Source organism: Panicum virgatum, chromosome 9K, assembly GCF_016808335.1.
Source record: "Panicum virgatum strain AP13 chromosome 9K, P.virgatum_v5, whole genome shotgun sequence".
Lineage (NCBI taxonomy): Eukaryota > Viridiplantae > Streptophyta > Magnoliopsida > Poales > Poaceae > Panicum > Panicum virgatum.
The window spans coordinates 4,450,231-4,472,837 of record NC_053144.1 but is presented as its reverse complement, the minus strand read 5'-3'; the positions used below and the strand labels follow the sequence as shown (position 1 = coordinate 4,472,837).

Genomic DNA, 22,607 nt, shown 5'->3' with positions numbered 1-22,607 from the left:
GTCGACAGAGGGTGCGGCCGGACAACCGGTGGGCGGTGGCCGGCGGCGGGGGCGAGGAGAAAGCCGCTCGGCGGCGGCTGGGTGGCGCAGCAGCGAACTTGATTAGCCTGGCGGCGGTGGAGAGGCGCTGGGGGCAGCGTCAGAGCCCGGGAGGTGGGGGTAGGCGGGGGAGCAGGGAGCGGAACAGACGGCGAAGGAAGAAGAAGACTACCTGCGATTGAATCGCCTCTAGTCGCAGAAGGCGACGAATAGACACCCCCACCTGGTCCTTCCTTCATCAGGTAGTTAGTGAAGCAGCACCAATCCTACCTATGTCGTCTGGCACTTGGCACCATGCCAGGCATGGTTGTCGGATTGGCTCTGAAGAACAGCTAGGGGAGGCAAAGGAAGGACATCCTATCGTGATGTGACCGCCGGCTGACGGGCATCGCCATGGGAAACGATGATGTGACAGAGCCGCCAAATTAAAACTCTAAATTAAGCGTAATGGCCGCTATTTGAACACATCGGGCGCATTAGCTTAATGGTTTAATTTGACAGTCCTTTCTCAGCCCACGCCCGAGCGAAACAGCACTGATAGTCTCACGCGAAGGTGAGCGCAGATGGTACAAGCACGATGCATATTTGAAAATACAATAATATACACAAATTTCAAATACAACAATATACACAAGATTCTGCCATAAGTTTTTCAAACTAAGTTTAAATACCTGCATAATCTACAAACTTTACATCGCCGAATCTAGAGTTCGAACAGATGTAAAAGGCCTACATCTACCACAAGTGTACAACGAGAAGTCCCCTAACTAGGTGTCGAGCTCCACAACCTCCCATCCCACTGCGTCCCGACGGATGAACTTAACGCAGCAGGTACAGAAGTCAACGTCCGGGTGTCCTAAAATAATTGTGGCAATAAACCCTGAGTATACTAGGCTTACCTGACCAGGGGTATACATAGCCTCTATCTAGACATGCACGGCTTTCTGGCCAGCGGGTTGTTTTGCAGAAAAACATCTATAGTTGAATCCTTACCTTCAATGTTTTAGCCACATGTTCTATATAGAAAGACTCTCATCTAATATTGGCATATCTACAACAATCTTGTTGGAGCATTACAATAATGATTCAAAATAGTTTCATTATTTATCACTAACATTTCTAATTCATTTCCACGAGGCGACAAAGAGATCGAGGCCCTCATATCCGCGAGACCCGGCGAATCGATTCGTTTTAACCTTGCAAGGTAGACCTAACCAACACGGCACACTTAGGCCCCGTCGGACCACACGCACCAACCATTCTCCTCCCCGCCATGAACTACAGGACTGCCCCACCAGCGTATAGTCAGCCGAGCCCTACGAGAGACCACCAAAAATAAATACATGCAAGCCAATTCTCTGCGGCCACTCGACTACCCTAAGGGGTGGGAAGGAGTCATGTACTTTCGAAGCAGGGCAGTACTAGGCTTAACGGTTTCGACTACCTCCTACTCCCGGTATGCGGTTAGTACAGTTCCATCCCCGATCAGGACTGCCAATAACGGACGGTCCTTAATCGACACAGACGGGGCTAAGACACTCAGTAACCCTGTCCTGCTACCATACCTATACATTGTCATCATTTCCCCGTCCGGTATCACATTATCCATTTATCTCAATTCATACTCAAATATTCATGTACTGAAATAGTCATACATCCTATATCTCACGAGTAACAGGAAATTACTCGACTTCTAATCATCTTATATCTCGCAAGTGGCAGGAGAGCACCCGTCTTCTACCGGAAACCATTAAGCATAACACTTCTATCGTCCTATACATACTAGTATAACTCAAGAAGACCTAAGGATCATGCAACTATGGTTTCAAACAATTCCTAAACCTAATGCACAAATAATAGAGACATATAAAGGTGTCATAATTTGAAATAATCGGATGTGAACCGGGGCTTGCCTTCGGACTGTTGCTCAGAGCTAGGGTCAGGCGGGCCTTGGGCCGGGTTCTCACGCCTCTCCTCCTGGGCTTGCTCCGGCTGCTCCTGCAGTGCCGCAATCACCTCAAACACGACGTCCTCAACGGCGGATGCTACACAAATGCATATGAAATAATTGAGTGCAGCTCAATGATGCAACTACTATACTTCAAACTGAAATGCCCTGCGGACTGTCCGCACCCAAGTGACGGACCGTCCGCGGTTCAACTCTGCAGACCCACCAGAACCAACTACCTCTCTGGACAATTCCAAATCTATACGGCGGACTGTTCGCTCCAAAATAGCGGACTGTCCGCAGTTTAACTCCGCAAAACCACCAGAGTCAACGACGCCTCTGGACAAATTTTTAATTTCTACGGCGGACTGTCCGGCCCTCCTTGGCGGACCGTCAGCAGTTCACACTGCCAATTCCACTAGAGAGTAGAGACGATAACGTCTCTGGACAAAATTCTAGACTCTACGGCGGACTGTCCGCTCTCCAATAGCGGACCGTCCGCAGTTCAATCCTACGAAAACACCAGAGACAACATCATCTCTGGACAACTTCTAACTTGACCTGCGGATTGTCTGGCCCTCCTAGGCGGACTGTCCGTGATTCCTATCTTTTGACACCGCGCGCCGCCACCAGTGTGGCCGGCGTGGTGCCGCGGCGCGCCGTTCCCGTCGACGATGGCCCGACCGACGGCGAGGCTAGCACTACACCATCTACTGGACGAGGCGCACACGGGCATGGGTGATGCACGCGAAGAACTCAAGCCTAACCTAGTCGGCGACGTGCGGCCCGTGGCGGTCAAAACGACATCTTCGTGAACGTGCGTGGAAACAACAAGAACGTGGAGGAACGAGGGAAGCATGAGCATTAGCGACTCACTTACAATCAATTTGAGCCATTGGGCGAAGGAAACGGTGCTCGGACGATGGAGTTCCACGGTGAGATCGAGTTTGGACCAAATTAAGACCGACGGCCGGGGAATCCGAGATTCCCGGCGAGGTGGGGGTTGTGGCTGTGGTTGGAGAGGTTGAGGAGGGAGCTAGGGAGGTGGTCGAGCTTCCGGTGCGATGGATTTGAAATCCATGGGGGAGAGCTCGCGAAATCGGCCGGCGAACGGGAGTGCTCACGCGTCGTCCATGGCGTCGGGAGGGAGAGGGAGAGTGAACCGAGAGAGAGTGAGGGAGTGGGCGCGGGGTGGGTGGAGGAGGATGTGCTCGCCTTCAATGCGGCGTACGGGGTGGCCAGGAAGGCTCGATAGCCGGCACGTGGCGGCGATCGACGATCCTCGGTCACGAAGCAGGTGAAACATAGCCGTCGTGGATCGTCCGCTGTACCAAGCGGACTGTCCGCGAGGCAGGGCGTTACAGAGGCGCTCGCCTCCTCGTACCCGCCGGCGGCGAGGACGACGAGGTTGACCCGACGGCCTCGCGGTCGGTTGGCCGTACCCCTGTCCGGGCCTCCGGGCCCATGGAGACGGCCCTCCAGAGCGCAGGAGATGTTCTGGAAGACGGAAGCGAGCGGCAACGAGGTTCCCCGCGTGCTCGACCGGCGGGATCGCCGGCGGCCGCTGCTCCACGACCCCGTGATCGATCTGATCTGAGCCTTCAGCCTCCGCCGTGGCGCCATGCCACCGGTCAGCTCCCGCTCCCGCCTGACGGGGACGGCCAGCCCCGAGCGCGATCCGCTTTCGATCTGCGCCGCACGTGTTCCATCGGACGTCTGTCAGGGGCCCAGGGTGGACGGTATTTGAAATACCGTCCACCCACGGTCAACAGCGTCCGCCCCCGGCCGTCGCCACGACGGCGCCCCTGTGATCTAAAAAAAAAGAAAAAAAACGGCGCCCCTGCCGCACCCCGTGGCTCGCCGGAGAGCCCCCGCGCCGCAGGCATTGGTGAGCTCCCTCTCCTTCGTCCTGGAAGAGGTCAGCCTCCATGGCGTCCTGGTGCGCGAGCGCAGTTGCGCGCATGTCCTCCGTCTCTGGTGCGCGTCGCGGAGCCGGTCGATCAACTACCGCTGGGCAGGGCTGTTCTCCTGCTCGAGAACCTGCTCACCGCGTACTCCCGCTGGCCGCTGCGGCGACATGCAGCGCGCGAAGCTGTTCTTCGGTCCGGTCGCGACTACTGCCGCTGCCGGGGAATCCGCACCAAGAGCTTGAGCCCCGCGTGGGCTGCTCAGCGCCTTGCGCACTGGGATTGTCAGGGAAAGGTACTGACACTTAGTGATAGATTCCAATTGATCAACTTCAGCAAGTCAATCGTCCGGGCAACAAGTTCTCACAAGATGACTCGAGCCCTTTGACAAAGCCACAAATACACTTTGAATAATTTCAAGAGGGTTTTTCTTTTCAGAAATTGCCCAGTCGTTGCTCCCTGAATCTAGCTGCAAAGTAGAACGTTGTTGCTGCAGCCGCACTCTCTGTCCCACCGTCCACTCCGATGCTGCGTGCCTGCGCTGCGATGGATCTCGGAGCGGTACTGCCGTAGGAAGCTCGCGCCGGCGGCGATGACGATTGACGAGGTACGAGCCAGCAACCCCACGGACGCTTGCCCAGATCCCCAGACTGGAGCGTGCGAGGGCTGTCCTAGAAGGAAGCGGTGACGACGTCGCGTCCTCGGCCGATGAGCCCGCAGCCGTGCTCCACCACGTTCCAGGGTGCACCCATGGACGGTCGCCCACAGCGCACGAGATGTTCTGGAAGACTGGAAGCGAGCGGCAACCAAGTTCCTCCTCGTCCTCGACCGGCGGGGTTGCCGCCGGGCGCCGGTCGCTTCCCCACGACCCGGTGATCAATGCGACCTGAGCCTCCGGCCTCCGCCGTGGCCTATGCCACCGTGCAGCTCCCGCGCCTGCCGGACGAGGACGATAAGCTCCGAGCGCGATCCACTCTCAATCTGGGCTGCCCGTGTTGGATCGGACGTCCGTCAGGGACCCAGGGTGGACGGTATTTGAAATACCGTCCACCCCGGGTCAATACCGTCCGCCCCTGGTCGTCGCAAGGACGCCGCCTCTGCTGCACACCGTGGCTCGCCAGAGCGCCCCCACACCGGCGGGCATTGGTGAGCTCCCTTTCCATTCTCCCGGAGGAGGTCAGCCTCCATGGCGTCCGGCCTGGTGTGCGAACGAACACAGTTGCGCCGTATGTGCTCCGTCTCCACGGCACTCGGTGGCTCGCCGGGGTGCCTGCTGGTCGGACCCGGTCCTTTCGAACGACGGAGACAACACGGTCGTCGCCGCCGCCGCCGCCGCCGCCGTGCCGCACCTTTTCCCCTTGGAGCCGTCGGACTACGGGCTACGGCTGCATCCTCTGGTGCGCGTCGCGGAGCCAGCCCACCGGCGCTGGGCGCTCTCACATGATCTTCGCGGGCAACTATCGCCGGACGGCGCTGCTCCCGCTCAAGAACCAGATCGCCGCGTACTACCGCTGCGGCCTGCGGCTACATAAGCCATGCCGCGCCGGGCCGGGATGCCGTCTCTCTCTCTCTCTCTGTTTTTTTTTTTTTTGAGTTAAGGACGCCGTCTCCTGGAACAGCTGTATATAGCTTGGCTGAATGAACAACTATATATTGCCTGTTTTTTTTAGATGAAAGGATCGACAAAGATCTCTTAAAATAGTTCAGCGTTGGTGGTTCCTTTGAGGCTTTGAGTGGTGAAGATGAAGGGCTCTAGTAAATGAAATTGTTATTTTCAGTCTCGTTGTCTGAAAATTAATCTAAAAAACGATTGTACAGAGAAGATTTTCACTCAGCTCGCGCACTCAATTAGCTCCAACCCCAACTGTCTTGTTCTATCTATGATGGAGCCAATGATTCTAATTTTTCTTTGGAAAATAATGAGCGCTAAAATTTTGGAATTCGGAATCCACACTGTCATGTGTTATCTGACAGAAAGGTTGACTGTAAGTAATCTTTCATTTGTAACTATATGATATGATTTGCCATCGCGAAAGCGAGATGCCTCATTGTGAAATCCTTCACAACTATGCAGCTGGGTGCAGACAAAAATCTGAGCAGTGAAGTGCAAACAGAAGTTCAGTGCCTTGCGCGCAAAAGTGGCGAATGGACGAGCGCAGCCTGCAGCTGCCGGTGAATCTGCAACAGCCAACAACTGCTTGAGCACGGCTAAGCTGCTGGCTGCTCAGGGCCTTGCACGCTGGGATTGTCAAGGCAAGTATTAATCCGTATTGGTAGATTCGAACTGATCAGCTTCAACAAGTGAATCGTCCAGGTCCAGGTAGGCAGGCACTAGTTCTCGAACGTGAACACAAGATGACTTCAGCCCTTTAACGAAGCCACAAAGAAACTCTGAATAATCTCAAGAGGTTTCTTCAGAGCTGAACCAGTCTCCCTGAGACCCTGACTAGCTAAGTCTGAACCTCGCTGCAAAGTAGAACGCCGTTTCTGCGGTCGATGTCTCTGTCCCAGCGTCCACTTCGATCACGCGCTGCGATGGAACTCGCAGCGGTAGGAAGCTCGCGCCGGCGGCGACGACGAGGTACGAGCCGGCGGCCCCACGGACGACTGCCCAGACTAGAGCGCGCGAGGGCAGTCCTCGAAGGAAGCGGAGGCGACGTCCCCCGCGTCCTCGGCCGACGAGCCCGCCTCCGGCCTCCGGACCTCCGCCATGGCGCTGGCGGCATCCATCTCCCGTCCCGGGCGCGGGCGCTGCCTGCCTTACGAGGACGACCGTGTCCTCGATGGATCCGGGCCGCACGAGTCCGATCTAACGGCTGAAAGGGTACCAAGGGCCGTCCACCCCCGGTCGGAATTTCGAACACCGTCCTCCCCGGTCGCCGTGGGGACGCCGCCGTGGCTCGCCGGAGAGCTGCCGCAACCCCGGACTTGGTTGCCTCCCTCTCTCTAATGTTCAGCACGCAACCTGGATGCCGATATCATGCTCGACGTTTCGAACGACCACAGCCATGCCAGACGTCCGCCCCATGAACGCCGCCTCGCTCTGTGCTTCGGCTCGCCGGAGCGCCGGCGGCGTTCGCTGTTGAGACCGTGGGTTCATATTCAGAATTCTCCTAGTCTGGCATTTTATGATCAGATTGTCCACGGGTTCATATTCAGAATTCTCCTAGTCTGAAGATTAATCTAGAAATTGAGTGAACAGAGGAAAAACCTGTAGCACATTAATAGATTCAGACACCGCTACACCACGCATTGATAGATTCAGACGTCAAAGGCTGGAAGTGCCTCCACAAAACCACAGAAGCTCACTGAATAATCTGAAGAAAGAAATAACACTGCCACAAGCCCACAACGTTTGGTGTTCGTCGCATCATCTTTTCTATCTCAACATGCCAAACCCGCAGGTGCTGTCCGCGTTCGCCGAGCAGGGGTATCGACCTCATCGTCATGTACTCACGGTCTATGGCGGCATGGTCCCGGGCCATCGCCGGCGTGCGGCCGGACTTCCAAGCTAGGCCACGCGCGTGACCGGCCGGCGTCGCCGTGGGCAACGAGGTGTTCACGCGGCGCTGGTGCAGCTCGGGACGGACGCGCACGTGCGCGTTCCCACGGGCAGCTCCCTCGCCGTGATCGCCGCCTCGTACCCGCCGGCGGCAAGGACGGCGAGCTCGACCCGACGGCCCCACGGTCGGTTGGCCATACCCGTGTTCGCCCATGGACGGTAGCCCGGAGCGCACGAGATGATCTGGAAGACTGGAAGCGAGCAGCAACGAAGTTCCCCCGCGCCGCGTCCTCGAGCGTCGGGATCGCCACTGGCCGCTGCTCCACGACCCCTTGATCAATCTGACCTGAGCCTTCGGCCTCAGCCGTGGCGCCATGCCACCGTCCAGCTCCTGCGTCTTCCTGACGAGGACGGTCAGACCCCGAGCGCGATCCCGACCGCATGTGTTCCATCGGACGGCTGTCAGGAGCCCAGGGAGGACGGTGTTTGAAATACCGTCCACCCCTGGTGTCAATAGCGTCCACCCCCGTGGTCGCGAGGATGCCGCCCCTGCTGCTGCACACTGTGTCTCGCCGGAGAGCCCCGTGCCGCAGGCATCGGTGTCATGGTGAGCTCCCCCTCCTTCCTCCAGGGACAGGTCAGCCTCCATGGCGTCCCGGTGTGCAAACACACTACACAGTTGCGCCTGCACTCCGTCTCCACGGCACGCGGTGGCTCAGCGGGGTGCCTGCTGGTCTGACCCCGGCCAGCCGCGACGCCGCGGCCAGCGCGCACGCCTTGACATGCAACGCGGACGCTGACGTACTGCTCGTCCTTTCGAACGACGGCCACAGCAAGGTCGTCGTCGTCGCCGCCGCGCCGCCTCTTTTCCCCTTGGAGCAGTCAGACCATGGGCTACGGCTGCATCCTCTGATGCATGGTGCGGAGTCGGTCGCCGGCGCTGGCTGGGCGCCCCACGGACGACTGCCCAGACAAGAGCGCGCGAGGGCAGTCCTCGAAGGAAGCGGAGGCGAAGTCCCCCGCGTCCTCGGCCAACGAGCCCGCCTCCCGCCTCCGAACCCCTCCGCCATGGCGCTGGCGGCATCCACCTCCCGGTCCCGGGCGCGGGCGCGCCTGCCTGAGAAGGACGACCGAGTCCTCGCTCGATCCGGACCGTACGAGTCCAATCCAACGGCTAAAAGGGTGCTAGGGGTGGACGGTATTTGAAATACCGTCCACCCCCGGTCGGTATTTCTCCAACACCGTCCTCCCCGGTCGTCGCAGGGACGCCGCCGTGGCTGCATACCCTGGCTCGCCGGAGAGCTGCCGCACCCCGGGACTTGGTTCCCTCCCTATGCGCGCATGTTCATCATGCAACCTGGATGCTTATATCATGCTCGGCGTTGCGTCTCGAACGACGACAAGACCGGCAGACGCGCGCGCCATGAACGCCGCCGCCTCGCTCTATGCGGCTTCGGCTCGCCGGAGCACCGCCGGCGTTCGCCGCTCAGAACGTTTTGCGGCGTTGCGTTGCTCGCCTTCGACCAATGACACCCCAAACAGCGCGCGCATCGATCTGTATTACATCTGAGGAATTGTCTAAAAGGACTAGCAGGCATGCTACACAGCAGCAGTAGGTGTTCCGCAGATCGAGCAAGCACAGACAATGTGGCAACTCGAGCAGCGTCCTCGACGGGTCTACGCCTGCGGCCTAGTACCGCTCGCCGTTCACGGCCAGCACCGCCGCCGCCGCCGCATTGCTCCCCACCATCCCCTCCTCCGTCGTCCGCAGCTTGGATGACCTACCGGCGGCAGTGGTCCGGCACCCTCGCGCTCCTTCGCTTCGCTGCACGGCACAACCGCACAACGGAGCGGCTCTCGCGCACGGCTGCTCCCTCACCTCTACTGGTTATACACGAGTTCCCCGGCGCTTCTGCAGGCCTGCGGCCGGCGGTGAGCTTGAGGTAGACGCTGACGTCACCGGCGGCCTGGATAGGCGAAGCGCTGGCTGGCTGCCTTGTCATCTGCTGACCTGCGTTGGCGCTGACCGGGCCTCCGGTAGTCGGTAGATGGAAATGTAAGCCCGGAGTATGTTTGAACAAATTTCGATCAAGTCTGTAATCTGGTCAAATTTCTCCCAGATACCCATTTTTTTTTACCATGCGCGTGGCTACATCATACCTGTGCTGCGAAAGGATGAAAAGCACAAGAGAATCGGCTTATCCAAATCCTAAACCCTCAAGCAAAATCAGCTTTTCAACAAAGCAGCAGACATCATGTCTGATGGAGTTCACCCTGACAAATTTATACTCATATAATCAATAGGAAGTGTCCAAATCTGACCTGTAGCAATATACTTTTTTGTAAAAGAATTTCACGTGAAGAATCATGGTGGGATCCCTTATATCTAGATACTCCAATAAAAAAATGGATACTTCGGTGTTTTTACCCAAACGAAGGGTATCCGGTGAGTGCGTTTGAGCACATTGTTGTCTTCTAGAATTTGTTTATAAATTTAATAGTTTAGGGGATCAAAAAAAATATATTTCTTATGTTTTGTCTAAAGGAAAATCTGACAGCCAGAATTCTATAGGCCTGATGATCGAATCTTGTATAAACCTCGAGGATTTTGTACAAGGCTACAAACTGATAGTGTCATTACAATTGCGATGGCGTCAAGCAAAAATTAATCAAGCGCTTTTTTTTTGAGCAACAAATCAATCAAGCGCTGGGTATCGCCGATCACTATCAGCCAATGTAGCAAACCTGTTATGACCGTAGTGCACTAGTGCCCACGGAAGACGAACTGCGCGCGCTTCACATCCGTTAGATTGTGATCGATCGGCCGAGAAGCACCGAGACCAAATCGGACGCAACGTCCGGCCGCTCCGGCAGCCCGAGGCTGCCTGGCTGGTTGGCGGCGGCGGCGGCGGCGGCGGGCGGAATGCGCCATCAATCACCGGGCCCAATGGCAGCGGCAAAGTCCACGCAGCATCGGCCATCAGGCCCCGTGCGTTAGGGGCACGCGGCTCCCGCGAAATCAAGCAGAGGTGATCTCGCTCCCCCGCCGCGGCGCCTGTTCGCGGCTGCCGCGCCCCCATGGCCAGCCGGCACGGGACCAACCACGGCGCGTGGAGGAGGAATGGCCGCCGTTGAGGCCGGCGCCGAGGGCGCGAGGCCGAAAGCATGGCGTCCCGTGCCGCGGCGACGGCAAGGCCTAACCTAGCTGGTCCAATCCGATCCCCATCTACGCGCAAGGCAGGTGCGAGTGCGACACGCCCCTGAACGAAGATATTGCTTCAGAACCCAGTCGAAATCACATGATTCCACCCACGAATTCGCACTGCCCGGCACTTGTTAGTTTAGTTTCCCTCTATGTTTTCTGTACATGATCAGAGATTCAGAGCATCACACCTTACAAGCTAGGCATGCCATGCCATTTATTTGTAATACTATTTTACACTGACTGATTAACCTCGTTCGTCATGGGCAGTGTGCCTGCTGGATCTATGCTTTCGCGGTGATTGGGCCGGCAGCGGACACGCTCTCGAGGTACCTCTCGACGACGTCTAGGCCGCAGAGCTCCTTCACGACGGGCATCGTCGCCGGGACGTCCATCTGGAACGTGACGGCGGAGTTTGCTGGCCCGGTGCAGACCGAGAACTCCTTCCTGGCGGCCCTGATGGCCTCCCTCATCGCGCAGTGCACCGAGCACGCGAGAAGCAGAGGTGGCTCACCCGATGCTGCAAACAAAGAGACACGGGATGTCAGGGGTGCAGCCGCGCAGGCAACTTAAGAGTGTTTTCAGCTCCCAGGAGATTGACATGGTCTGCAAGAATGTAGGGAGAGGATGAAAATTGCTAGAGAAGGCTCACCCTTCGAAGAGAGGACACGCTTCTGGTCGCGGGCGCTGTTGATCAGCTCGACGTTGAACTGCTTCGGGATGGTGTCAACCGTGGGGATCTTGTACGTCCATGTGCCATCGTTGATGACCATGCCATCAGAGTTCGTTGCATACTCCTCATTTGTGAAGAAGCCCACTCCTTGGACAAATGCACCTTCCACCTGAGTTAATCAAGATTCAAAACCAGTGTTCGGAGGAGGAGCACGTTTCCATTCATGCAGTGATGTGCGCAAGCAGTTAGTATTTCAGGACTAACCTGGCCCAAGTCTACTGCTGGGTTCAGGCTTTGCCCACAATCGTACACGAGATCACTTCTTAGAATTGTTGTTGCTCCTGTCAGGACGTCAACTTCCACCTGTGGTCAAGTTTCGAATCATTTGTCAGCAATGAGCAGGACCGAAGCTGCAGCCTTCGACAATTTAGCTTTGTAACTGAATCTGCAGTGTCGTTATTGCAATTTGGATCAGGGATACCTCACTAATGGCAGCTCCATAGTTCAAGTAGCTACTGAATGATGGATCAGGGGTCCAGTATGCATGTGCCGATAAGTTCACACTTGCCATACTTGCCTGCATGTGAGGGTAAAAAAAAAATGCCATGAACAATTGGAAGTGTCAGGTACTGTGCACAATTTATCTCACCACTGAAGTAGCAGTAGCACTTTACAGTTTATTGAGGAACAAATGTCATGCACGATCCCACCACTAAAGTGCTACTGCTAGTACTTGCAGTTTATTGATGATATAAAGGAGGGAGAGAAGATTAAAGCTACTTTGAATCTTCTTGGTATTGTTTTGAACAAATACTGAATTTACATGGTTTACCCTTACCTGAGCAATTATGGCGCTCCATTCCACTGTGCCAGTCGCCTCCAGGCTCTCCTTTATAGGCTTAAGCCTGTCAACAAGTGCGGCACAGGACAGTCGAACCGCTTCACAGCTGGTTTCAGAAGTGGTGCTCCCACCGGTGAACCCTCCCTGGATCATGCTCAATGTGTCGGCCTGGATAACCCGCACCTTGTCAAGGAGGCATTCGCCGCCGTCAGTACACAACTGTCCCAACCCGAATGCCGTCATCTGCTTCACTTTCGTCCACAGCCCTTGCCCTATCTCAACACCTCCAACCTCAACCGCAATGGAACCATCATTCATGATAGACACCTTGCCTGGAGTTGGCCGAAGCCGCACCTCGTATGTGATTGGCACACAAGAAATGCCACGTTTCTTCCACATATTGCTTCTGTTGAAGTGCTCAACCATTTCAGCTCTCTGCTGGTAGTCTGGAGATGAGGCCAGCTTATCAAACATGGTGGCCAGGCTGTATGTAGAAGCTTCACCTGCACTTTCTCCATAGAACACTGCAAGGCTCTTATAGTCATGCAGATTCTTCCTCCTGATGGTGTTAGTGTCAACTGAGAGTGCTGAAGCAACATGCTCAATGATGGCTTCAGCAATGAAAGAGCCCTGTACATCTCCAGGACCCCTCATTGCTGATTTCGATGAGACATTTGTCTTGCAGACCTTGGCGTCAAATGCAAGATTGCCCCAATTGTACTTTTTGAGAGCGCCTATGATAGCAGGTGGCATCAATGGACTCACATCCGGTGATATTCCAGCATTGATACCAAGGTCAAGGTGCAAGGCCGTGATCTTGCCATCTGATTTGAACCCAACAGAGTACTTCACCTTCATAGGATGCCGCCCACCTGCTATTATCATGTCTGTCTTGCGATCGAGATACATCCGAACAGGACGCCGTAGCTTGAATGCAGCAACAGCACATGCACATGCAACCTGACAAAGAGGTAATTCATCGTCATCTCTAGCACACATTATCTCAAACTGTTATCTGGTCAGATTATGAATATCCCTTGGCAGTATACTGGTAACTAAAAGTTCAAATATCTGGCAAAGCGAAGTTCTAGTTACTCAGGACTTACATGTATTGCTTTCATTGCCTTTCCACCAAAGCCTCCTCCAACTCTTCTGGTGATGAGACGGACATTGTGAAATGGAATGCCAAGGCACCTTGCAACCACATTTTGTGTGACCTCAGGTATTTGTGTTGATGAATAGATGGTTATGCAGTTATCTTCATCAGGAATAGCAAGTGCCACTTGTGTCTCCATGTAAAAATAATACTGGGACCCAAGTTTGACCTGCAGAAACAAAAAACAATTAGTAGTATGTTTGGCCTTGTTGGAAACTCATACATACATCATCTTGAAACATATCAAGGTCTGTACCTCAGCTGATATAATCTTGTGATCAGCTTCAGACATCCCTTGGTTGTAGTCACCAACAGGCTTGGGAGCTAAACTTGGGGGGACTTGGAAGTAGCTGTTTCGTTGGATGGCATCTTCTATTGTCAGAATTGGTGGCTGCAGATTTTCTGTGCTGTAGTCAATAACGGCTTGCTTTGCTGCCATATAGGCGTACCTCTGTGTTTCAGCAATCTGAGTGATAGAAAAGCAACTCAGCACAGTAAGGTTTGGGTAGACAAAACAAATAGCTGGTTTTGTGTAATCTGAAAGAACAATAAAGAAACATTACCACGACACCAATATTCTGACCAGCGAATTCAGCAACTGGATCCGCAAAAAGTGGTTCATCTCCCAGCATTGGGAAGGTAGATCCAATATTTTCTCCACCAGTGGGAATATCCTTTGCAGTGATAACTGCGATGACCTTTTTCGAAGCCAAAGATGTTTTAAAGTTGACACCCTTAACATGAGCATAAGGGTGTGTGCTATAAATAAATGCTCCATAGAGGCAATCCTTGGGAGCAGGGATATCATCAACATAAACAGCCTCCCCTGTGTTAGTAAAAGGAATATGGTTAAGTGCATTTTTCTGGGAAACTATAGGCACTAAACATGGAATGAAAAAATATGGAATGGTTATTTTGTCCTGACTAAACTGTCTTAGTAAAAATCAACAAAATAACATCAGACAGCTATTTTGTGAATTATGAAAAAGACAAGATTTACAATAAATATCTTCAGAAGCTCTAGGTATGTAGATGGATCTAAGCTAAATCAGCATATATGTTGGTATAAGAGTAATACCAGATGCTTGGAGCTCTGCCCCAGTTTTCTTCATTGGCTTGCCAACTGGCTTGTATTCATCATTGAAAATCATTTCTTGTCTTGAGCGTATTGGCAAATCATTGATGTCAGCCTTAAGATGATCCACTGGTGAGTGCTCAACACTTCCATTTGTGACTCCATTCATATATGACCCATTGGGAACATTAATCTCTGTTGCTTCATTCAAGCTGTTGGCAAGGGAAGATAGGAAGGTGAACAAGAAACTGACAGCCAAGCTGATTCTATACTCAGGATGTGTTGTGCCTTCGGATGGTGAAATCGTCTCTTTAAGCAACTGAACTGCTTCAAGTATAACAGAAGAGGTCACCGATTTGCCCTTCAGGAAATCCTCAACCTTCCTTGCTCTGATGGCATGATCGGCTCCGTAAGCACCGAACGCCAAGCATATATCCTCAATGTGATCGCCTCCTGATGACCTTGCCAAGAAAGCGGAATTAACATATGAGACAGCATTGCCACATGGACGAGGGGCGGCTCGGAAAGTCTCAAAGGTGATGCCATCTGACACCCTATCTGGGATGAATATGCTCAGCAACAGGGTCCTAGAATCGCATGGAGGTTGCTGCAAGAACTCTTCCAAAGTGAGGCATAGCCTTTTGGAAGCCACCTGGATAGTGACGGTTGAACCTGCAGCTAGTAGTATTGTTGCAATGTCTGATGGGAACTGCAACCTCTGTGCCATGATTATGTTTCCACCTATGGTTGCAGTGTTCCGAACAAATGGTGAAGCCACTTTGTTCAGGTGATCAGCAATCTTTCTGAAGACCAAGTTTCCATCTGACAACACGTCGATTGCTTTAGAGATGGACACTACTGATCCAAGCTCGATTCCCTTGCTGCTTCTGTTGATAACTGAAAGCTCTGGGATCCCTTTGATGTCAATGTACTTGTCATGGAGGTCTTGATCCTTGTACACTCCAGACCCAGTGTTTGAAGCCACGATCTTTACAGAATTCTCATCAAAGGAATTAGACTCGAACAGCCTGTGAAGCTCGTCAATGCTCTTAGGACGGTACCAGCCATCATCAGAAATCGGAACCAGAGCATTGTTCGCCTGCTCTACTGAGGCATTGATCTCAGATTTGAGAAACTCAGGGAAAGTGCAGACGGCACCACTGTTGTAGCCCGGCAACTTGCTGACTTCTGCAGGTTCGCTACCCTTCTTCCAGAAGCAGTTGAGACCCAGGTCCTCAAGATCGACGTCGGCCGCGAAGCTCTTGCAGGCGTCAACGATGGCCCTGTACCCGGTGCACCGGCACAGGTTGCCTGAGATAGCCTTCTCAGCCTCCGATGTGGTGAGCTTGGAGAAACCGGCGGGCGGGACCGGGCGGTCGGCCGCCTTGTCAGCCTTGACAAGCGCGGAGAAGATGGACATGCACATGCCAGGCGTGCAGAAGCCGCACTGCGAGGCGTGGAAGCCTGAGAGGCGCTGCTGCACGGGGTGGTAGCCATCCTTGATGTTGCCAATGCCCTCGCTGGTGGTCACCGAGCAGCGGTCCACGCTATGGAGCAGCGTCAGGCAGGAGCTCACCGAGGACTCGCTCACCTCGTCGGTGGCCGGGTCGTACTTGGAGACGAGGACGACGCATGCACCACAGCCGCCTGCACAGCAGGGTGAAATCGAAAAAAGAGCAACAGGTTAGCTTCGTTTGTTTTCACTGAACACGCGAAAGATCTGTGCATCATTACATAACTTTAAAAAAAATGAAAGTTGCTTACTCTTTAAAGAAAAAGGTGCACTCGGTTAGCATAATTGTGCTGTGCAAACTGTCACCGTATGTAGCTATACAGTTCTTAATGTGTTCGTTATATATATCAGACCTGAGTACCTAACCACCTCATGGCCTAACATGTAGTGGCAAATTTGAGATGGGGCCTCCCAATTATTTAGCCTGACAATTCGAGATCTTTCGTACTTTATCTACCGTGAAGGTTTGGCATAGTGCCTGGATAGCATTTGGTCGGCAACTTATTTTCCTCAAGTACCCATCACATCGAATATTTGAACATATGTATGGAACATTAAATGCAGTTGAAAAAATAACTCATTACACGGTTTAACTGTAAACAATGAGACGAATCTTCTAAGCCTACTTAGTCTATAATTGGACATTAATTGTCAAATAATAATAAAAGTGTTACAGTACTAAAATCCAATAATTTTCGCGAACTGAACAAGGCCTAGTCGCTGATGTTCTGATGATAGATGAAGAAGACCTGAGGAGCAGAAACGTGAAAGCTGTCGGCTGCTGGAAACAGAGTCGTCTTCAACCTCGGCGCTGGACTGGAATCACTGGATGTTCAGTGTGCGTGGATAGCTATCTCTTCCTAGCCTCCTTTCGCGTTTGGGTATGAGAGCAGGCTATAGATGCCCGGGGGGTTCTTCAGCTCCTGTAATAACCTGGGACGTATCTATTCCCCCTACAGCGCTTTCTGCTGAACTTTCTGTACTAGTAATGGACAATGGTAGTGTTTTCTTCAAAAAAAAAGGACATATATTGTGTAAGGATTTTGTTCGGACAGTATACTTGTGAGAATTTTCCACGGCTTCAGTTTTGTTGGAGCTTCCGTGAGATGGCGACATCCCAAAGATAAACCGGGAGAACAGGAAAATCGAAGGTAGCTATGGACCTATGTCGCCGAAACCGGTGCACGTACGGACGGTGAGGCATGCGTGCATGGTGCACGTGTGCGCGGGTTCCCTCGCCACTTAATCCTTTTTTTATTGCAGTTCACTACGAAGCCACAGAATGGGGAGCTCGTGTATGGACAGCAATTATTGGATTAGTGAAAAGTTGTTGATTTTGATATTTTATTACATTTCGACTTGATAAATAATATCTAATCATAGATTAATTAGATTTAAAAGATTCATCTTGAGCTAATCAGTTAGACTGTGTAATTATTATTTTTTCAACTGTATTTAATGCTCCATGCATATGTTTGAACATTCGATGTGACGGGTACTGTAGAAATTTTTTAGCGCTTCAGCTCCACCGGCTGAAGCTCGGCCACGACTCGTGGTACGCGGGTTGTTTTTTTAGATTACACAGTACAACACAGACACTTACAATGCACGCACACTCACACCCCTATGAGCATCTTCGAAGACGGAGCCGCAAATCCTACCCCTACGAAGTCTCTACATGCGCCTCGCTATCGACGGAAACGCCGCCTCCCACTAAATGCACAACGCTATTAAATCCCAAAATATTCGCTCACATATAAAGTCGAACTCGGAATCTCAGATGCTACTGAGACTCTTGTAATCAATTGTAATCAAGAGGCTACAGCCCTTTTCGCGGTACGCGAGTTCTTGGGTCGCGGCATATCCAAGATCTGGTCAGGCTCGTATAGTGCAGGGAGTCAATTTTTTTCTTTCTTTTCTCAGTTAACACTCATCACCTCGGTAAATATTTTTTTTATCTCTAAGCGTTTTCTCCCCTTGGACGGCCAGTATTCTTGAAGCCTTTTTTCTGAACTCCTGTGTTACAAGCCAAGTTGTCCTCTATCCACCACGTCGACGAAGTGATTCACACCCTTGCAATCTCTACCAGCTCTTCTCTCTACCTCCCCGAGAATCATAGATCCGCCACTGCCCCGACACAGGGAGGACACCGATGGCCAAGCTGCTCCTCGCCGTACTCGACAGTAACCTTGAGGAAATCCTATTTCTTCAAAAAAGAAAAACTTTGAGGAAACCCTATTTCTTCGAGAAAAAACTTGAGGAAATCCAGTACGTGCGACGTGGTGGCAGGTGGTTAATTTCCGATTCTCTTGTGCTCAGATCATCGACGAGGCCAAGAAATGAAGGCAGGAGCAAGGGCGGCGAACGGATACGATGCACGAGAGAGAAGAGATGCATGGCACGCACGTACCTTCGCCGCAGCCGAGCTTGGGGCCCCTGACGGGCGTCCGCGTGCGGAGGAACTCGAGCAGCGTCGTCGACGGGTCCACGCCGGCCGCCTCGTACCGCTCGCCGTTCACGGCCAGCACCACCGCCGGCGGCGCTGGCGCCGCCGACCCCATTTATCCCCCTCCCTCCGAAACCTCAGGCACCACTTTGCTATCCCCTTTAGCTTCCTCTCCCGGCCACGTACTGCTACAGGAGCGCGCGGAACGTTGGCCAGGGAGCGAGGGGCACTCGCTCGCGGCCTGTTGTTTATACCGCGCGCGAGTGCGAGTCTTCCAGCGCAGGACGGTGGTGATGCACGCGCTGACAGCGGCGCCGGCGTCAGGGCGTGCATCACCCGGCGGTAAGCGACAGGAAAAAGTGAGGAGCCAGCCCGCTAGGCACTCGCGTTCTCACCCGAAGGCCAGCCGGACCCGGCTCGACCGCTAGCTGCAGGGAGCGCCCCTGACCTACGCGCAAGCACGGGCGCACGCGCTGCCACACTCAGAGCACCTGACAAGCGGAGAGGGGGAGCGAGAGCATCACGCGAGCTAGCTATAGGAGGACGGGCGGGCCAGGTGGAGTACAGGATCGATCGATCACGCGAGGCGGCAGGCGAACCGGCCCGCAGCTTGTCCACCACCACCGTTTCGGCAGTGGCGCCGAGCCCGGATGGGTGGACGGCAGCGCGTTGGAATATACTGGATGGATCGCTGGATTCGGTGGGCCCGTGAACCCGCGCGCCGTGATGTGGGGACTGACCGGGGAGCACACGCCTGCCGGCCCGTCAAGCTGCGACATGCTTTGGCGTCAGGCTCCAGTCATTGGAAGAGTTTGATTGGGAGATTGGGAGGGGGGGTCGTGGTAGAGTAGAGCTAGCCATCGTGGTAACCGGCCGCGAGCGGCGAGGCTCTTCTCGTAGAAACGATACGTAGATCTAGTAGTAGTCACGAGGCGACATGATGCTCGACGTACATCAACAGGCACTCCCATTGATTCCCACACAACCGCAACCGTGCGCTGGCCTGTCAGATCAAGCCGGCCTCCCCAGTTTCGGCGGGATCGGAGCTTGGCCCGGTGCCGCGACCCAGCCAGCCAGCCACCGGACGACGACGACGTCCAGCGCGCTCCACGCCACGGGGGAGGGGGAGCCCGGCCACGCGCCCTTCCGGCGAGCGCCCGCGCGCCGCCTCGACCGCTCACGAAACGGCTTCGCGTGAGGACGAGGGGACGGCGACGCACGCCCCGGGATACGAATCGATCGGATGGGGCGGATCGGAGCATGGGCTCGAGCAGATTGGTCGAGTAGGGGCATGCGCGGGGGATAAGGATCGGAGCGGCGGCCGGCGCTCCGGACTTGTCGGTAGCGGCGAAGGCTATCCGGTCTTGCCGTCACCTACGCTAGCCGCACGACGGCGTGGATAGGAGCGCCGGCCGGAGATGGCTCGGGGCTCGTCGGCCGCCTGTTCATGTACTCCTCGCCGCTTGCTTTCGGGGCAAGGAGATCCATCCAAATTTCTCGGCCGAGAGTGACGCGACGCCGCTTTCATCTCGATCAGTCTCAAAGAGTGGACGAACCCCGCGCGTGCGTGCATGATGTGTCCTAGCTGCTGACGGCTGAGGCTGAGGCCACGCGGCGGCTTTGGATATGGAGCTTCTGCTTGCACTGGCGTAGTACTGATCCATGGCAACAACTAGTGAAGCAGCGAGATCGAGCAAAAATCTTTGTCTGCACTTAATCTACCACTTTACTTCTTTTTTTTTTGAGTCACGTCTACCACTTTAGTGGATGATAGTAATTACCAACTATATATATTATTATATTCCATAATGGGCTGTGACATGGGCGGCATGGAGGAATTCGATCTTCAGGGCAGAGGCGGCTATGAGCTCGATAGCGCTGTCCGGTGATGATGATGAAACGGGTGTATATTTATTAGTGGAGTAAAATGCGCCACCGGCCCTTAAACTTTTTTGGGTGTGTCGTCCCGGTCCACAGACTTTTAAAGTATGTCATCCCGGTCCACGAACTCCTAATGGGTCTCTAATCAGTTCGTAACGGATCCAGGCGGTCTAATCTTTACTCAAAAACCACCCTACAACTTTGTTTCTTGATAGAAATGTCCCTCCACCAAAAATCAATCTAATCTACCGATCGTTCCCTCTGTTCGCTCGCCGCCGCCGCCGCTTCTTCTGCCGCCTGTGACTGTACGTGTGCGGGGCTGCGGGCACGCGACGCGCGCGAGAGGCGAGCGCGCCTGGCGGAAAGGAGAGTGCGGCGAACGCGGCGGGCAAGAAGGCGAGGTGGGTAGTGTGGCGGTTGACCATGGCGGCGCGATTGCGCGGCCAAGGGCATCCTGCGCCGGTGTACAGTAAGTTCCTCCATCCCTACGTTGGTGATTGTGATCTGAGTTCAAGTTGAAAGCAAAGGATCGGAGAAGACAGCATGCATGCGAGTAAACTAGAGAGGAGCGGCGCCAAGGCGCGAGGCCTCTGTCCCCAGGCGTGGTGTCAGTGCACCTTCAGCGCCGCTGCTCCCGATGGCTGCGTGCGTGCATGGTCTAGTCGATCGCAGGAGAATGGATTCTTGCCTCCGTCCTATGTTAATTTTCCTAACTCTGCAACCGCATCGGCACATGATTCCCTGCCGGACCCTCCGTTTTGCATTTACATGTAATAGTGATTACTTGCGCCGCCATGCTCGGACCGCACGGTCGATCACCTGCCTCGCCGCCTTGGGGTCGCTGCCTGAAGACACAATCTTCACCACCTCCGTGTTCGACAGCACGTCCCAAATCTGCACCACATTTATTTTCGCAAGCATTTTTTTCATCACTCTGTTTTACTAGTATAGTCTAATATTTTCTGTACTATTCTGTAGACGAATCAGATCTATAGAATAATGCATGGTTAAATAGGTGACAGTGATGGATGTATCGGTTTCAAAAGTTCAGTTAGCAGTCGTTTTTCTTTTATCATAAAGACTTTATCCTACTGAAAATGAGAAACAACAAAGATTTTCCAGCTAGCGTAAAAGCACAAATCCTTATCAGCTAAACCTCCTGATAGGTTGCATTTGTAATCACTTAAATTTTTGCTTTATATGTAACTGCATGCCATCCAATTTTTTTCATTATATGTAATCACTTAAATTTGTGTTGGTCATGTAGGTGACACCGGGGATCAGTCACTGAAAATGAGATTCCAGATCCACTTAACATTTCATCCACTCAACCACCACCATTTGAAGACTTGACACAAGCTAGTACCACAGTGCTTTCTGAAATGCTTGGAGAGGTCAGTTATTTAACTCATACATTCATTGTTGTCTTATTTCTAACATGAAATCTTCATTGGCTTTATTTTCTATCACAGGAAACTTTAGAGAGTTCACTGTCACAACCTCAAGGGCCTCTACCAGATCCAACCTTTATCCTATCTAACCAGCTAGTCGAACGACCAATTCCGCTTACTACAAGCACAGTTGCATGCCGGGTTGCATTAGCCAAGAAGAGGAAAGCATCCACAAGTGCCAAGACAGCTGCCAAGAAGAGGAAAGCATCCACAAGAGGAAGAGGAAGGCCATCATGATAATATATGTATTTAATGAAATGCTAGAACGTATCAGTATCTATGCACTATGTTAAGATTTTACCTCTATGAACTATGTTAAGATCATCAGCATGTTTATTATATTGGTTGGTTGAACAAAGATGGTTAAAAGTGAGATCCAATTCTGTTAACTTAACTTACCTGAATGTGAAAGAATCAAGCATTGCCTGATCGGTGTTTTTTTAAACTGGTTTTTAAATTCCTTTTTAGATGTTGACAGCCTTGCAAGTATGGCAAAAAGGTGCGTGGCCAAGTGCAGTACTCCACTCCTGTGAGTTTTAATTTGTAGCTGTCTCGGTGTCTGCATGCACAACAAATATTCCACGTACGTTCCTTAGCAGCTGGGATGGCCTTCGGTATGGCCTTGACCAACGACAGCAGCACGGACGTGATGGCCAATGAATGGAGAGACATACCTGATTTGCATGCTCTGAGTTGTGACTGCAGCGAGCGAACGTGCGCAGAGGGAAGCAAAACGCAAGCGAGCGTGCGAGCGAACGTACGCAGAGGGAGACGAACCTGCGCGCGATGGGAGAGGAAACGATCGGTAGATTAGATTGATTTTTGGTGGAGGGACCTTTCTATCGAGAAACAAAGTTGCAGGGGGTTTTTGAGTAAAGATTAGACCACTTGGACCCGTTATGGACTGATTAGAGACCCGTTAGGAGTTCGTGGACCGGGATGACATACTTTAAAAGTCTGTGGACCGGGACGA

The 22,607-nt window shown here is 53.2% G+C and overlaps 1 protein-coding gene across 1 annotated transcript; it reads right to left on the bottom strand.

The window, feature by feature from the left end:
* Positions 1–10,699: 10,699 nt before the first annotated feature.
* On the bottom strand, positions 10,700–18,983 carry LOC120649504 (indole-3-acetaldehyde oxidase). The gene is made up of 10 exons (XM_039926315.1): positions 18,267–18,983; positions 14,347–15,990; positions 13,832–14,094; positions 13,525–13,734; positions 13,219–13,437; positions 12,110–13,072; positions 11,753–11,848; positions 11,536–11,634; positions 11,251–11,440; positions 10,700–11,118 (listed from the first exon to the last, which is right to left on the bottom strand). Exons 1-10 carry the CDS (start codon positions 18,415–18,417, stop codon positions 10,883–10,885), a joined length of 4,071 nt encoding a protein of 1,356 aa, XP_039782249.1. The 5' UTR covers positions 18,418–18,983; the 3' UTR covers positions 10,700–10,882.
* Positions 18,984–22,607: the final 3,624 nt, after the last annotated feature.

What these genes read in the sequence shown, in the direction of transcription:
- LOC120649504 (XM_039926315.1), bottom strand. Translation starts at nt 18,417, where the DNA reads ATGGGGTCGGCGGCGCCAGCGCCGCCGGCGGTGGTGCTGGCCGTGAAC. An exon ending in CAAGCTCGGCTGCGGCGAAG is followed by an intron (nt 15,991 to 18,266) that starts GTACGTGCGTGC and finishes CCTGCTGTGCAG; the next exon opens with GCGGCTGTGGTGCATGCGTC. An exon ending in ACAAGATTATATCAGCTGAG is followed by an intron (nt 13,438 to 13,524) that starts GTACAGACCTTG and finishes TTGTTTCTGCAG; the next exon opens with GTCAAACTTGGGTCCCAGTA.